Raw genomic sequence first — 18,604 nt, forward strand, 5'->3', positions numbered from 1 at the left:
CCAGATTTGTGAAAAAGTATTTGAACACAATCAAAATGTTGTAAGTAATACCTATTAATTTTTTTTGACAAATACAAAGATAAAATAGATAAGAATATGGAATTCTGGAGGGCTTATAACCTGTCATAGGCTGATTAAGTGACCACTTTACATACATGGAACATTCACCTTTCTACCCATGATTGACAACCACACAAGTAAAATTTTGTAACTCCTACATATGTCATTACAATGTACCTATGAGTTTACAAGAGCCATCTATGATGGATTGGGAAAGCTTTTATTTAGTAGAGATCCTTTTTATTTGGATGTAAGCAAGATCATAAATGGCTCTGGAGAACTTATAGGTACATTGTCATGAGATCAATAATATATTGACTATTGACTTTCAAAATTATATATTGACTTTCAAAAAGTTGTCAATCATGGGTAGGATGGTGTATGTTACATGTGTGTAAAGTGATCACTTAACCAGACTATGACAGAAAGCTCGCAAGCACTGTTAATTCCCAGACTTCCATTTTCTTCTTCATCTATGTTGAGATATCAAAACTATATTAAATAACTCCCAAGTAGACAAACCCAGATTTGTGAACAAGTATTTGGACACACGCAAAATGTTGTGGTAAAATAAAACACTTGTATACTTAAGAGTTTATTAATTTAGAAATAAGTAAATAAAAAAAATAAACACCTGTATACGACTACTTTAGAGTTTATAAATTTAGAAACAACTAAATAAAAAAATAAAACACCTGTATACGACAAGTTTAGAGTTTATAAATTTAGAAACAACTAAATAAAAAATAAAACACCTGTATACGACAAGTTTAGAGTTTATAAATTTAGAAACAACTAAATAAATAAATAAAACACTAGTGTACGACCACTATAGAGTTTATTCACAACAAGTATTTGGATACACTCAAAATTGTGAGTAATAAATATGCTAATCTACGAATTTTATTAATTGTTATTTATACTTACCCAATTAAAAGTGAAATAATAAAATCTGAGGAATAACATATTATGACAAAGAGCAACGGACGCATATCATTGTTAAAATTAGTATTATTCCAGATAAACTTTTTATATGTATTTCGAGAGATTAGCGACATGAAAACATGATTGCGAGCAACATTTAATTTAATAGCCCGTGAAATGTTTTGAATATTTGATAATACACAGTAAACAAGAGATCCATTTAACCTTAACTGTACTGGTCATCCAAAAATTACACGTAAAAGGGGGTAACAACAAACCCCAGTTCATATTTGTATGGATATCGTAGTACGCAGCTCGCAGCAAGTACCGACTCGCCGCCAACTGAGTCATAGGTGGCACATCCGTTCCGACGCGCCGTCAGGTAACGACTGAATAAGAGGCCGGAAACGGGATCGAACGAAAGCCTAATAGTTTAGTTATCTCACTCTCTCGTAGTAACACATTTATTAGAGTAAAAGAAATAGCATGTCGTTGGCAGACAAAAAAATCAACGTGCTAATATATAAGTACGTAGACCTTGTGGCACCGACTGATAGTACTTTTTATCAAAAACAACATCGTAGGTGTACCGGCAAAATACGTCAACTCAAAAATATACAATTTTAACTAAATGATGCAGTATTATAAAGTTTTGAACGTTCTATAAACTTGCAAAATACACTTAGTACTTTAAAATGTCATATTTATGTGGTTTTAAAAGTAAATTCAATTTTGAGTTTAATGGCGGGTATTTTATTAATAAGAGTAATAATATTAATAGAGGGATTATTCCAACAGGAATTTTTGAGATATTTTTAAACGGTTTACGATTTGAAATTATCAAAAAATGGACAATTTTTAATTGCTTTAAATAAGAGGGATTATTCAAACAGGAATTTTTGAGATATTTTTAAACGTTTTACGATTTGAAATTATCAAAAAATGGACAATTTTTAATAGCTTTAAATAAAAGGGATTATTCAAACAGGAATTTTTGAGATATTTTTAAACGTTTTACGATTTGAAATTATCTAAAAATGGACAATTTTTAATAGCTTTAAATAAAAGGGATTATTCAAACAGGAATTTTTGAGATATTGTTAAAAATTTTACGATTTGAAATTATCAAAAAAATGGAAATTTTCTTTAATATTATTATGAAGATTACAAAAAAATAAAGAATAAGTAGCTCTTATAATACTAAAGTTTTCGAATTAAAATTCATATCTGGGGGATTTCAATCCCCCTTTTAGATTCGGCTAGATTTATTGCGTTAATAATATTCATAATATTCTCATACATAAATAATTTAAAGTTAGTATATGATAAATAATGTGTTCATGAAAATCTGTGAAACAGAAGTCCCTCAGATTAATTCATCCCTTCAGTAGTATTCATTATTACCTAATCATACCAAACGTTTGAGTAGCTCTGACATCGTACAATGAATGTAATAAAATAATAAAACTTTGAGAATATCTGGCTTAAATTAAAATTTTGTACTGACATTTCTTGGTGGAACTGCATAATATACAATAAAATAACAACTTTGTAGTTTTTAACACATATTTTATTTGACCAGTGGTTTCGTCGTTACCGATATCACCAGTCTGATGACGTCGGTAACGACGAAACCCGGTCACTGGACAAATAAAATATATGTGGAAAAAACTATTTGATTTTTATTTTATTTTATTATATCTGGCTTATTTTTAATGTAACACCATTTTTGACCATCCAGTCTTGTGATGTCGGTAACAGTGAAACCCGATCGCTGGTCGAATAGTAATAGCTTTAAAAGCTAGGGTATATTATCTATCATAAAAAAGTGTTTTTTTTTTTTAAAATATGTACATAATTAAAACTATATACTAAATAGAGAATTAAGAATTAAACTATTTGAAATACAATAATAAATTCGAGTATTAATTCGGTTATCATTAACATTTACCGGTAAAGAATTGATTACCAGTAATTTTATATTCAATTCTGAAAGCGATTCGGATACTCGGAATTCGGATTATTGGAGTTCTACTGTACATTTACCGGTGATTGGCGCGCTAAAGTTACAGTTACCTATAATTGGTAGTCTTAACTCACAATTATCGGTAATTGTTACTCTTATGTTATTTTTACCGGTTATTGGTATTACTCAAGTTAAAACTACCGATAATTGATACATTTGCAAGTTTTGAAGTTGTAATAAACGGTAATTGGAATGCTAAAGTTACAATTACCGCTAATTTATCCTCTAGATTATAATTACCGGTTATTACTAATCAAAAGTTAAAATTACTGGTAGTTGTTAGTATAAATTTACAATTACTGGTAATTTTTACTCTTAAGTTACCACTAATTTATCCTGTAAATTATAATTACCGGTTATTACTAATCTAAAAATAAAATTACTGGTAATTGTTACTAAAAAGTTACAATTACTGGTATTTTTCACTCTAAAGTTACAATTACCGGTAATTAGTACTGAGAAGTCGGGGTGGGTACTCACTGCTGGCACATGGTGACGAGGTCCCGGTCCGTGGTGGTCTGCGTGAGGCCGCGGATGTAGAGGTTGGTGCGCGACAGCTGCGCGCCGCCGGCCGGGTTGCTGAGCGACGTGCTCTGCGTGCCCGACTGGGAGCCCGTGCCGGAGGACGAGGACGAGGTCGTGTTGCTGGGCGAGGCCGCCGTCGGCACGCGCCCGCTGTTGAACTGGACCAAACCAAGATATGCATAAGCAAGTCGGGAGTGAAAAGCGTCCATCGGTGTAAATATGTGGGAATTGATCCAAAAAGGATATAGAGAACCGTTGACAATACAATGGGTTAAGAGAGTTCGAAATGATATATCGTGGTGTACTGGCCAAAAACGTTAACTCAAAAATATGCAATTTTAACCTAATGATGCATATAAGTTTTCAACGTTCAAAAAAAAAATATATATATATATATAATATATATATATATATATATATATATATATATATATATATATATATATATATATATATATATATATATATATATATATATATATATATATATATATATATATATATAAATATATATATATATATATATATAAATATATATATATATATATAAATATATATATATATATATATATATATATATATATATATATTATATATATATATATATATATATATTCCATGGACAGCTAGACGCACCAATGAGTCCATTCGCCAGGAACTACGCTTGGATGGCTTGTCTCTGGCCAATATCTGTACCCGACGGATTCTCTAGTTCTTTGGACACGTTGCGCGTGGCAACGAGGATAGCCTGGAACGACTAGTTGTGATCGGTAGCCTGGAGGGAAAGAGAGGGAGAGGAAGATCCCCACACGATGGACCGATAAAATTAAGGCAGCAGCAGGCACCTCAGTGGTTGGAGCGCTACGTGCAGCGCAGTCAAGGGATAACTGGAGAAGAGTCATTGCTTCTGCAAGGGTCACAACCCTCAGCAATATATATATATATATATATATATATATATATATATATATATATATATATATATATATATATATATATATATATATATATATATATATATATATATATATATATTGTAAAGCAAGCAATAAGGGAATTTCCAACTCGCAAATTTACAACGTACACATTTTTTTCAAATGAAAATCGTGAAAGTGAAAGTTAACATTTGAAAAAATATAAATATAATAATTAAAAATGAGCAATTTCATAAACCGAAATAGCCTATTTTTAATTTTTACAAAACACTCGGTAATATACACACACACACCCTCTTACATACCCAAACACACACACACACAAACACACTCACTCCAACCACAAACATTACTTTCATTCATCACTAATTATAAGAATAACATTATCGGTGGATCTTTTGTAATTGGCTGTAGATTTATTAATTGTTATTGTATATTGTATTGTTATAGCTGTAAAAATCCCAAATAAATAAATAAAATAAAAATAAAAAATAAATATGATATTTTGATGTTTGTGAACTTTTTTTTCACTCATAACTTCATACTTTCCTAAGACTGATGGACATTTGGTATGAAATTGGAAAGAGACTTTATTGTCTGGTCAGTAGTCGGTCCTCACCTGCGGATGGGCGGTGAGCGGCGCGGGGAAGTGCGGCGGCGGGGGCGGGTAGCGCGCGGCGGGGGGCCCGGGCCCCCAGGCGGCGTGGTAGGCGCTAGCGGCCATGGCGGGGGGCGCCGCCGCGCGCGCCGGGCCGGAGCGCGCGCCGCTCCCTACGTTGCCCTGCAAAGAGACGAACTCGACATAAGTAAATGCGTAACAAATTAAATAAAGCATTTCAAGAATAAACAATAAAATATTCATTTTTACTTAGTAAATACCACTATTTCTTAAAATCTGTGACACGTGTTTTGATGCATTCCGCATCATTTTCAAACACCGGTGTTTCAATAACAAACAATAAAATATTAATTTTCAATTAATGTTTTACTTAGTAAATACCACTATTTCTTAAAATCTACTGTGACACTTGTTTCCATGCATTCCGCATCATTTTCAAACACCGGTGTTTCAATAATAAACAATAAAATATTCATTTTCAATAAATGTTTTACCTAGTAAATACCACTCTTTCTTAAAATCTACTGTGACACGTGTTTCGATGCATTCAGCATCATTTTCAAACACGGTGTTTTAAAATGATGCGGAATGCATCGAAACACGTGTCACAGTAGATTTTAAGAAATAGTGGTAAAAGAGAAGAAGAATAACGTCAACAATTAAAATATGCCTCAGTGCCCTCGAGGCAACGTTTTACGAAAATGGCGCTAAATGAATTATACAAAATCATTATTATTATTGAAATAATAATTATTATCGTCATGAGAAAGCATATATTCTGTTTTTATTTAGGTATATATATTTATTTAGCTCTTATCTCTAGAAAATGAATTTTTATTTCGTAAAGCAAGAACTATTGTATGCTAAAAAAACATTTGGAAATTCGCGTTCTGAAATAAACACACAATATAACAATCGATTCCATAATGATATTCTGACTAATGATCCTAGTTTGATGGATGACATAAATTTTACTAGGCGCACAAATTATCCGAGATATTTTGATACGAATCATCATTAATATCTGTAATCAATAATCGAAGGCGGTAATCGAATAGTGATCTACAGATATACATATGATACATAGCGGGAATGACTTTTACTAAACATTCCAAGTCAAGATTATATTTATTGTAACTGCAGACAGTTGATAGAATTCCATATTGAATTGTTAGGTAACATGTCCAAAATTAAACACGGTTATTGGATTGAATTTTACTTTTATTTACATATCGTAGTCATATAAAAGAATGTGACCAAGTGCATTTTTTACAAAAACGAGATCATTGACTATTTGATATCTTACTAGCTTAATTTTGCCCTTAAAAAAATCCCAAAGGATTTTAAACATAGTAGTATAATATTGCATTGATGTTTATTTTCTTGCCAAGCAAAAGTGACTTAAATGGCCCTCCTGAACATTTTACGTTTTGTTAGTTGGTCACTTTCTCCTGTACGACTACGATATACTTATATGATAATATTTGACGCGTTTCGTCATATTAAGACATTATGAAACACTCATGTTTTTTTAGTATTTTTAATTTTAAACATATGATATTACATTAAAATTCAATTAATATAGTAATTACTTACTGAAGATGCCAAAAACTGCGTTCAAAGATAATTTAACGTTATAAAAATAAATTGTGAATTATACATTTTTCATAATTATTAACGTTCTTCACTAAAAATGTGAAGCTTGAACCAAGATTATCATGCGCGCAAAGATGACCACAGACCACATAATGGATTCGTTCAAATTTTACATAAAATACTATTTGATTATGCCAAATAAGGCCGAACTAAATTGACAAAGAACTACTAAAACGCCTACGAATTCTTTAGGCTGCAATACGCATAACACGCATATCACCAAAGAAATTTCCTGGGTTGTTTTTACCGAGTGTCTTATGAATTATTTTATTTATTTATTTACTCATAAGTGTATAAAGAATTTTATCTGAACTGTATATTTTTAAAGTCCCTTACATTAAGAGACTGGCGACTAGCTCCAAAAAACAGGGTATTAGATTATTGTACCTGTTTCGTTCCATTTGTTTGTATTTTCACCTGTTGCGACAGGTAGTATCATAGTACGGTTTTTACGGTATCGCATACTAAAAGCCTAGTTATAATTGGAATAAAGCAATTGTAATTTATATTAACGAGCTATAAATTCAACAAGACTTTGCAGGCTAACGAAATAATATTTACTAAAATAAAAACACGCACAATATACCTTGATAAACTAGTATTACACAAATATAATACAAATATTACACATACATGATACAACTTTATAATATGATAACTAAGCGACTGATGCGCATTCGTTTAAAACTGCTCACCCCCACCGGCGCGCTGAAGCTCGGGTTTCCGATACGTTTACGTATTTTTCAGAATGATTTAATTTAAAAATAATTAAACAGTTTTGTTAAATGGTTTGTTTGCTATTGGAATAAAATATTTTTTTCAAAATATAAGCATAAAAAAAATAATAAAGTTCCGCTAGATTGCCAATATAACGCACTGTGTGTCGATGAGAACATATGTAGTTCTCGAAACTAGTCGTGTTTACGTTAATAAACTCAAAAAGTGGTATTACGCGAGACTTATTTTCATGTTTAAATCATCATGTTATTCGAAGTTAAAGCCAAAGCAATAAATAACATGTTTGGACTATCATCACATATGTACATACACTCGATTGCACTATGAACTCACACACACACACACAAAAATCATTTATTTAAGTAATATTTACAATTATTAAAACCAACACAATACAAGTTACACCAGGATAAGAGAAGTATGCGAGTTCCAAGGTGTCGTCAGGTGAAGAAGACAACGAAGAAGACAATGGTAAGCGCATGTGAAGAGAATGGAAGACTTCCCGCATTGCACTGCACGACCAACCTCAAGGTAAACGACTCCCAGGCAGACCACCAAAGATGGATTGACAGCTGGGCATCGACATCGCAGGAGGCTAACCCTCTTAAAAACAGGTCATGAGGTCTACACCAAGAAGAAGCGAAGGGTGTATGTAATTCAGAGTGTAGTAAAGTGAATGATAATAAACGATCTTGTAATTAATCCCTATTCAAAACAGCCCACAAGGCCTGCACACAGAAGAAGATGAAGAAAAAGAAGAAGAAGAAGAAGATGAAGAAAAAGAAGAAGATGTTATTCGAAGTTAATGCCAAGTCAATAAATAACAAATCTGGACTATCACCACACACACACAGTCGATTGCACAATTAACTCACACACACATCGCTCACTCCTTTCAAGAACGTCATAAATCAAAAATAGTTAATTTTCAGTTGTGCATGTTTTCGGAATGCCCAGAAAATGTACTACATCCTAGCAAAAGCGGCATATTTTTAATTTAATATTTACCCGCTACAGGGCAGAAAGTGTTGTTTTTGCGTTTTTAAGAAAAGGTATTGTGTTATTATATTTTTAAATAAACTAAATATTTTCAAATGGAGAAAAAACCTTCAGGTTTTACCTAAAACGATCTGTTGCACTGTAAAAAGTTCAATAAGTGGCTTGATATATTTTTTTAATACATTGTGTAACATTTTTAAACTTTAAAAACGTTCTCCTGAAAAATCAAGTTTTTTGATTTATGACGTTCTTGAAAGGAGCGAGCGACATACGAAAAAAATCTGAAATTTTAGTTATATTTACAATTAAAAAAACAAACGTAATTATTAATTATATTTTTCTTAAAATTTTTTGAGAAAATGTGATTTGTACAGTACTGTTAGTAATTTAGTAAAACTTATGAGATATTTAATATTTCTGATGGAAGTATATGTAATAAAATCACAAAACAATAATATCGTGGGTATACTGGCAAAAAACGTTAACTCTAAATTCCCTGTTTGAATAATCCCTGTCATTAAAAGCATTTAGCCTGAATAAAATGCCCACTTTTGAACAAAAACTTGAATTTGCTTTTAAAACCACATAAATATGACATTTCAAACTACTTAGTGTATTTTTCAAGCTTAAAGAAACTTGAAAACATTATAATACTGCATCATTAAGTCAAAATTCCATATTTTCGAGATGATATTTTGCCAGTACGGTCAGTCAGGCAATAGAAATGGATCTATAATAATAATAATAAAATTGGATAACTTATATAGCGCCATTTTCGTAAAAAAATACCTCAAGGGCGCTTCACTGTGAATGAATTGGGGAAAATATTATGGTGGAAATGATTTAGCAAACAAATGTGTTTTTAGTCTTTTTCTATCTCGACAGTTATCTAGAGGAAGACCAAGGAATCATGGGTGAAGCAGAAAGATAACATGATTCGAAGGTATGGCCTAGGTGACGTTGTCCACGACAGAATGACCTATAACCTGAGGACGAGGAGAGCTGACCCCAGCAGTCTACAAGGACAATAAGCTGGGATGTAGTCAGGAAGAAGAATAATGTTTTGCTTGTACACCCACGATATAATAAAAACCACATATTTCGCACGGGATCAATAAAAATATGCACTTAACACTTTCATATATATTCAATTAAACTTATTGATTATGGATTTTGAAAAAGTTATTACCGGAGAGGTCATTGTTGTGAACAATGAGCCACCGACTGACACACAGTGAACAATGTGCAGATAAATACATACACATTTATACATAGTCGAATCGTCATTTATTCTGACGTATGTATTTTCTGTGGAAGCGTAATCTTGTTTTGATAAGATAGGTTCTCTGGTATTTGTATTTATTTATTATTAATATACTTTCTTATCCGTTCGGGCGACCTCAAAATTCTATTATTTGTGAATTCGAGTGTACCACAAAATGATTGCAGCAAATTAACAGATTCATAATAATATTTTTAAAAAATAATAAAATTTAGCGCCATTTTCATGAAATACTACCTAACGGGCGCTTTCTAAAAGTTTCTAGGTTGAATTAAAGAATATTTTAGATATTTTATTTCTTGATTTGGCTTTTAATTTGCGGAACTACTTTTTAATTTATGTATTAATTAAAAATCATACGCAGATTTTTTTGTAGAACTCCATTTTAATTAATGTATTAGTTAAAAATCAAACAGATTTTTTTGTAGAACTCCATTTTAATTTATGTATTAATTCAAAATCAAACACAGATTTTTTGAGTCTATTAAGTTCTTAGTAGACTCTTAGTAACTTTGTAGACTCAAAAAATCTGTGTTTGATTTTAAATTAATACATAAAATAAAGATATTTTGTTTTTTTTTCAAAAGCCAGATATGCTCCATACAGTCTTCATTTCTGACACTCTTAGCGCGTTTTTTTCAATGGATTGATTAATACATTGGATTCAAAACAATTTTACTGTGTCCAAATAGAATATCTGATGAAATTATAAGCTACATGAAAAATTAAAATAAGATTTTCAGACGTTTCTCAGGATGTAAAATAATCCGAGTTCGGAACTTGCATACAAATAAAAGAGTCTTTGCTTAAAAAAAAAGCAATATAATTCCAGAGATGATTGTGGAACTCGATCATGGAACGCCATGAGATTGATTTATGATATATGTACATATGCCTTCCAAAAAAATGAACAGTGTGTTTGTCAATGATGGATGGAATGTTGAATGTTACACGTATGTAAAGTGATCACTTAACCAGGCTATCGCAGGCTGTAAGCCCTGTAAATACCAAGACTTTCATATTCTTCTACATCTGCGTAGAAATGTCGAAAAATGTAAAATTATTATGTATGTACAGTAAATTGCTCACTCCTTTCAACAACGTCAAATAAATAAAAAAACTTGATTTTTCAGGAGAACGTTTTTAAAGTTTAAAAATATAATACAATGTTTTAAAAATAAATATCAAGCCACTTATTAAACTTTTTTACTGTGCAACAGATCTTTTTAGGTAAAATCTGAAGGTTTTTCTCCATTTGAAAAATATTAAGTATATTTCAAAAAATAATTAAACAATACCTTTTCTTCAAAATGCAAAAACAACACTTTCTGCCCTGTAGCGGGTAAACATTAAGTTAAAAATTTGCCTCTTTTGCTGGTTTATAGTACATTTTCTGGGCATTCCGAAAACATGCACAACTGAAAATTGTCGATTTTTGATTTATGACGTTCTTGAAAGGAGTGAGTGATATGTGAGTCGGGTTGTGGTCCCGTAGTTAGTGTCGCGGACTCTTAAGTCAGAGTTTCTCGGTTTAAACCCACTCTACCACAATTTACCTATTTGTAATAATGAGCCGCTTAGGCTCACAGAAATAGTATGAAATTGAAATATTTGTGTAATTAATAAAAACACATTTCCACTTTAAAAAATAAGTTTTTTTAAAAATATTTCAAACACGTGATATATCCTGGAATTATCCATTTATTCAATCTTTATTTTGACTCAACTTTGCATTTAAATATGCGCGTATTTAAATGCAAGTTTGAGTAAATTTTGTATATCTGAGTCAGGTTTTTTTTGCATAATCAATTTTATGTTTTAGACAACAATTAGAGTATTATTTTATTTATTTATTTATTAAACAAAAACTGTTTTATTTCAACTTGTTTATTAGTTCAGGACACCATATATTTGCGGAGAGAATACGATATAAGAGATCAATATGAACAGATCGTGTTTGACATACAATGATTATAGAAACAAATATATGTAGGCTTGTAACAATATTGCTATTCATACAAAATAAGATGTGGTCACGCGAATGAGCATCTTTCTAATGATAAGCTTGGAAATGATAACAGTATGAATCATTAATTTATCATTTTGAAGCGAAAACAAGTATGTATGTACAATACATATTAATACAAAAGTTACATAACATTCCAACATTTTTTAGTGTGTCCAAATACTTGTACACACTCAAAAATGGATTCTCTCCACTAAGGAGATATTTTTATATTTTTAACATCCCAACAAAGATGAAAAAGATTATGGAAGTCTGGGTATTCACATGGCTCATGACCTGTCATAGCCTTTAAAAATAAAAGGTTCTTTGATTTAACGTGGTTGAGTGGATGCGCTTTGCCAAGCTGACGTCGCCAGTTCGACTCCTTTGAATTGCACAAAAAAGATCCCTCGAATGGTGCATAAGGTACCCCATCAATCGAGACGTTGTTAATAAGATTATTATTTATTTTTAACAACTCAACATAGATGAATAATAAATAAATAGTTTGGGTATTTAAATGGCTCATGATCTGTCATAGCCTTAAAAATAAAAGGTTCATTGCTTAATAAAATTTTGTCTCAATCCAACACAGATGGCTGTTGTGAACTCATGTGTATTGTGTCATGGATTGCTCAATATATCTAGGAGTTCCGAAAATTTGAGAATGTTTGTCAATCATGGGTAGAATATTTAATGTTACACGTGTGTAAAGTGATTACTTAACAGCCTATGACAGGTCATAAGCCCTGTAAATACCCGGAATATTTATTTATTATTCATATATGTTGAGATGTCAAATGTAAATAATAATCGTATTAACGTCTCGATTGATGGGGTACCTCATGCACCATTCGAGGGATACATTTTTTTTGGAATTCAAAGGAGTCGAACTGGCGACGTCAGCTTGGCGGAGCGCGTCCACTCAACGTGTCGGGTTGTGGTCCCGTGATTAATGTCACGGACTCTCGAGTCGGAGTTTCTCGGTTCGAACCCACTCTACCTTAATTTGATACCTATTTCTAATAATGAGCCGCTTAGGCTCACAGAAATGGTATGAAATTTAAATGTTTGTTGAAATAATAAAAAAATTAAAAATAAATAATTCTCTTTAAAAAGTTACATTTCCCAATAAAACATAAAAGCAATTCCATTTAAAATATTGGCCCATCATTACTTAGAATTTGCACATTATTATATTCTGTACGTTTTTCATATCGCCTTGAGAATATGCGACCCCGCAGGGTGGATATAATTTATCAAAAAGCGTCAGAAGTCGTCCTCGGCGCAGATTTATCTGGATACTGGATACCCCGTCGGGGAGGACGCGTGGGTGTCGGCCCTCGGGAGGCGGCGCCTCCCATGGATACGATTCCTCTCCGGCAAGACAATACCTCGCAAGTCAAATTTCTAGAAATGTGATTTGAAATTGAACGAAAAACTAATTTAGTCAATATTTATTATAAACCATAAACATATTCATCTACGAATAAAGATATGGCTAAAAATGCTTATCTTTTCACGTACACCATGAAAAAAAAAAAAACCTTATCCACACCCCAATGGTGCATAGGGCACTGTGTCATATAAACGCAGTGTTATCTTGATCGTTTACACATGAAGAAAAGGTGATCAGCCCTCCGCTTCAGGTACCAGTCCATGGTAATATTGAATAAATATTACAGTGAAAAACTCACTTATATTTATTAACCCCCCTTGGGAATCGAACCCGGGACATCCAGAACGGTAACCGAGCGTGCTGACCATTATATTACGGAGGCGGTTTTTTTAAAAACATGAAATAATTACAACAATAAAATTATAACATTAAATTTGTCTCGGGTTGTGGTCCCGTGGTTAGTGTCGCGGACTCTTAAGTCAGAGTTTCTCGGCTCGAACCCACTCTATCACAATTTGATACCTATTTATAATAATGAGACGCTTAGGCTCACAGAAATAGTATGAAATTGAAATATTTGTGTAAATAGAAAAAAAAATGAAAAAAAAATAAAATAAGTAATAAAAAAAAAAAACGAAACAAAATTTTGTTTCGAACTGATAAATAATTTTTTTGTGTTTTTTTATTTTTTATTAATACATTATCCGATTCTTGGTCCAAACGTCAGGATATTGAAAAATTAGGCATAAAAAGTAGGTGTATAGGTACTACATTTATCAAGTACTTGAGCGAAGATGTTTTTCAAAATACGAGAGCGCTTTTAGCACAAAATGGGAAGATTGAATGGAAGCGAGCGGTTCACATTACCAGGGCATGACTGATTGATGGCCGCGGCGCTGGCAAAAAAATACGTTTCAACAATTTTATCCAAATAAACGCATTGATCAATTTGATCCAATTTTTAAAACAAACCTTCCATTTGATTTAAAAATGATTTTGAGCAAACATAACCTCTAAACAACAACGATTTCAATATTAACTCTCTCTATTCCTTTCAACTCTTCACCTTTTATTTATCGTACTTTTATTTATTTTTTAAGGAATCGTCAATTTGCCGTCGTAATTTTTACGATGGTTTAGTATTCTAGGGTTAGAGCGCTTGTGCACTCCACGAAATTTTGCAGTCCGGCAGTCCGGTTAGCATGAAAAAACGGATGATTGGCTTGTGCACTTGTCCATCTTTCTCCGAATCGGTGCGCTCGATCAGTGGGCGTGAACTCGATCACGCTAAACTGTCGTAGTCGCTTTTATTTAGATAATTAGGACTCCCGGACAGTAAAATTCCGTGTAGTGAACAAGAGCCATTAAGAAATAGCGGTATTTACCAAGTAAAACTTATTATTTTTTGACATCTCATCAAATATGAAGAAGAATATAAAAGGTCTGGGCATTTACGGGGCTGACGACCGTCACAGGCCGGTTTAAGTGATTACTTTACACACGTGTAACATTCACCAATTCTACCCACTATTGACAACCACACTACTCAAATTCTTGGAAGTTCTATATATATGAACCAATTTAGAAACCTTGTTGTTGAATCACTAGAACTTCACTAGTGACATCTATTGGTGAGATGTAAAGAAGCTTTTTACTAAGCAGAAACTCTTATATTAGTATGTGAAGTCCGAATCCTGGATTATTATCACACACACGAGAAACGCCAGAAAATACCATTTTCATTTTTGTTATTAAGCTTATAATTTGACCAGATAATTTATTTACAACATTTTGAGTGTGTCCAAATACTTGTTCACAAAATCTGGATTATCTCCAATTACAGGAGTTATGTGATTATAATCCAGGATTCGGACTCAACGTCAGCGTTATTTAATATATAAATGCAGTGTAGGATTACAATAAATGAGCGATCTAGTGAGTGTCGACTAGGAGCACAGGAGTTAGAGGAGGTAATACAATCGGCGAGTGGGATGGCTCGAGCGAGGGGGAGGGGTACTGGACGGCAGGGGGGGCAACGCAAGGCCGAGGTCGCGGTCCGTTATCCCCCCATTCCCCCCCTCCCTCCTTCACCCACCAGCCTATTAAATAGATAAATATAGGCACATCGAGAATGTGAGCGAGTGTTTTTGCCTAGAATTTTCACTCATGAATTACATGAAATTATAGTATCTTTAAACATAAAGAGTAAATCCACTCACAAGTAGGCATAGGTATGAAACTTATAAAGTTGAAGCCTGAGTAGGGACATGATAAACGGTTTTGCATAAGCCGTAGCTAGATTTCAGACACTTGGACATGATAATTCAAATGGTAATTTTAAAAAAAGCATCGAGAACGTGATAAATCACTCACTCCTTTCAAGAACGTCATAAATCAAAAAATTTCAGTTGTGCATGTTTTCGGAATGCCCAGAAAATGTACTATATCCCAGCAAAGGAGGCATATTTTTAACTTAATATTTACCAGGGCAGAAAGTGTTGTTTTTGCATTTTGAAGAAAAGGTATTGTTTAATAATTTTTTAAATGTACTAAATATTTTTCAAATGGAGAAAAAACCTTCACATTTTACCTAAAAAGATCATTTGCACAGTAAAAAGTTCAATAAGTGGCTTGGTATTTATTTTTATACATTGTATTATATTTTTAAACTTTAAAAACATTTTCCTGAAAAATCAAGTTTTTTGATTTATGACGTTCTTGAAAGGAGTGAGCGAAATATTCTAATGCATATTATGATGAGTAACTATAGAGAAATATTAGATTTTTTGATATCTCAACAAAAATAAAGGAGAATATGAGAGTCTGGGCATTTACAGGGCGTAGTTGGGTAGACGATCGACTGTGAAACTGGCGTCGCGGGTTCGATTTCCGCAAATTGCAAAATGAATTCAAGAAAGATATTTTCAATTGGTCTGGGTGTTTGTGATGTATTTTTCACATTTACCTTCCATATACTGGCTATCCTACCTGCAGACAAGCATCTAAAATAGACGCTTTGCGGGTTATACCTTTTTAAAAAAATAGGCTTGGTGAATAGGCAAAGAAAGTTTGCAAAGACAAAGTGGTGTGGCGGTCTAACCTCTCTGTCTAACCCTGCGGAGAAGCGGCGTGATGGTTAGTTAATTTTAGTTAGTTAGTAATGTTGTTTAAGCAAGTAAGTAGTGTTGTCTCCCATAAATTATTGCTGCACGTGTTAAAACTGTCACTTAGAATTGTATAGCTACATAAGGACCGTAGTCCATTTGATCTTCACATTCGTTTGATAATCCCCTAACAACAAGGCGAAACAATTGTCACAGTATAACTTTTTATGTGTTTTTGTTAATAAAATACAACTTAGTAGACTCAAAAAATCTGTGTTTGATTTAAAATAAATACATAAAGTAAGTACGATTTTAATTGCTTAACAATCTTCTGATGAGTACAAAAAGCGAGGAATAAACACATCATCATATGATTTTTTTTTAATTTTCGCACATTCGTCTGAGAGATCGAATATCCTCACCTCTCCACTGCCTTAATTTTCTTATAATTTGTATGCTATTAAGAAAGTATTTCTACATATTTTGTGGGAATAATTGTCTTATACTTACTCCAATACAGGTCATCAATATGGCTTCATACCCAACTCGTGTATTTTGATAATAAATACTTTAAACTTACCTGTAAAGAAGGAAATATAACAAGATTAATAAAATTATAATTCGTACTAACATAGTTAAAATCATAATTTAAGATTTTATAAGATACTACTGTACTTAATATTGATATGATAAACCCTTATCCGCACCCCAGTGGTGCATAGGGCACTGCATATAAACGCAGTGTTATCTTGATCGCTAACACATGAAGGAAAGGTGATCAGCCCTCCGCTTCAGGTACCAGTCCAGTGGTACAAATATTGGAGTGAACAAATCACTTATATTTATTTGACCCCCCCTGGGAATTGAACCCGGGACCTCCAGAATGAGAACCGAGCGTGCTGACCATTACACTATGGAGGCGGACAAAGTAATAAATACTTAATATTACAGTGCAATAAATATGGATCGTACAATAAATATACAATAATATCGATCTCAAAATACTGTTGTACTTAATACTACAGTACAATACATATCGATCGTACAATAAATATACAATAATATCGATCTAAATGTACTATTGTACTCAATATTACAGTACAATACATATCGATCGTACAATAAATACACAATAATATCGATCTAAAAGTACCATTGTACTCAATATTGCAGTTCAATAAAGTATTATAAATATCGTATCATCGTTTGCAAATATTTTACATGAATGTTTTTTTAATGTTCCATTTTGTTTACTGTTAATTTTTATCTAAAAACAATTTATGTGCTCAGGAGCTGTCTAATTTTTATCAAAATACATATTGCTATTATATATCAATAATAATACACGTAAAGTAATAAGTTTTATATTGATTTATTTATAATTTTTGAAACCTGTTTCATAAAACCATGAACACTACACGTGAATTGGAATAAACGGACAAAAAAGGTGTTGTTCCTTACAAATTTGTGTATTTTTATAAGAATTTGTGTATTAAAATTATATTCATAAATGTATGCGAGAAGAATAAAGAGACGCAGTTCATCGACTTTTATTTTGTTTACAATATTGTCTCCACCACATGTAACTCCTTAAAAATCATATATAAAGGGGTGGAGGACCAATATTTGTGTGCTCAGATTAAAATTCAAACATATATACGTCGCGCTCGCTCTTTGTCTATTGGCGTCGCTTTGTTCTTCTCGCCCTTATAACTTTTAAAATTTTCGATAAAAAAATAATCGTCTTTATTTGCGCGTTTCCGCCTTCCTCATCATAAGTGTTCCAGTACCAGGTGTTAAAATCTAAAAAGTGTGCCTCTATTTGCAAGAATCTTACAAGCAGGAGTTGTAATCGCAAGAATTTCTAGAACAATAGCCTATTTTGCAAGAACCCCATAAACCGGAGCGCGCTAATCAAGAATTCCATAAAATTGAGTTATATTTGCGAGACTCTTACAAACTGGAGCTCGTTGTTCAATAACCCCATAAACTGGAGCTCTACTTTGAACAATCTTACAAACTGAAGCTGTATTTGTTAGAATTCCATTGACCGGAACTGTATTTAAATAATAAAATAACACATATTATTTTGAGAAATAAAAAGACTGTTATTTGATCCACTCACATTTTTATTAATTTATGACTAGTCATATATTTAACCCTGAAGAGGGCAACAGTTTGTTGCCGAACTAGTTGGTTAATAAAAATGTGAGTGGATCAAAAAACAGTATTTTTATTTCTCAAAATAATATATCAATATTATCCACAAAGTTAATGCTTTCAATATTAAAAAATAATAATAATAACAACCTCACATTTATTTTATTTAATC

General features: G+C 32.3%; 1 protein-coding gene across 22 annotated transcripts in view; it reads right to left on the reverse strand.

The window, feature by feature from the left end:
• shep (RNA binding motif single stranded interacting protein alan shepard) overlaps positions 1–16,847 on the reverse strand; it is a 45,278-nt gene extending 28,431 nt beyond the window's left edge. For 3 of the 22 annotated variants that reach the window (XM_088275572.1, XM_088275560.1, XM_088275570.1), the window contains exons 1-3: positions 16,783–16,847; positions 5,090–5,251; positions 3,491–3,693 (exon numbers count right to left, since the gene is read on the reverse strand). In XM_088275572.1, coding sequence (XP_088131698.1) covers positions 3,491–3,693; positions 5,090–5,251; positions 16,783–16,797 — 380 coding nt within the window. In that variant the 5' untranslated portion in view covers positions 16,798–16,847. Of the gene's footprint in view, positions 1–3,490; positions 3,694–5,089; positions 5,252–9,468; positions 9,723–16,782 lie in introns of those variants that run through there. The other 19 variants (XM_088275569.1, XM_088275568.1, XM_088275565.1 and 16 more) reach the window with 11 other exon arrangements.
• Between the last annotated feature and the right edge of the window lie 1,757 nt (positions 16,848–18,604).

This window comes from Brachycentrus maculatus, unplaced genomic scaffold (genome assembly GCF_059751285.1).
Source record: "Brachycentrus maculatus isolate JH-2025_06_01 unplaced genomic scaffold, ASM5975128v1 h1tg000913l, whole genome shotgun sequence".
NCBI classification, from domain to species: domain Eukaryota; kingdom Metazoa; phylum Arthropoda; class Insecta; order Trichoptera; family Brachycentridae; genus Brachycentrus; species Brachycentrus maculatus.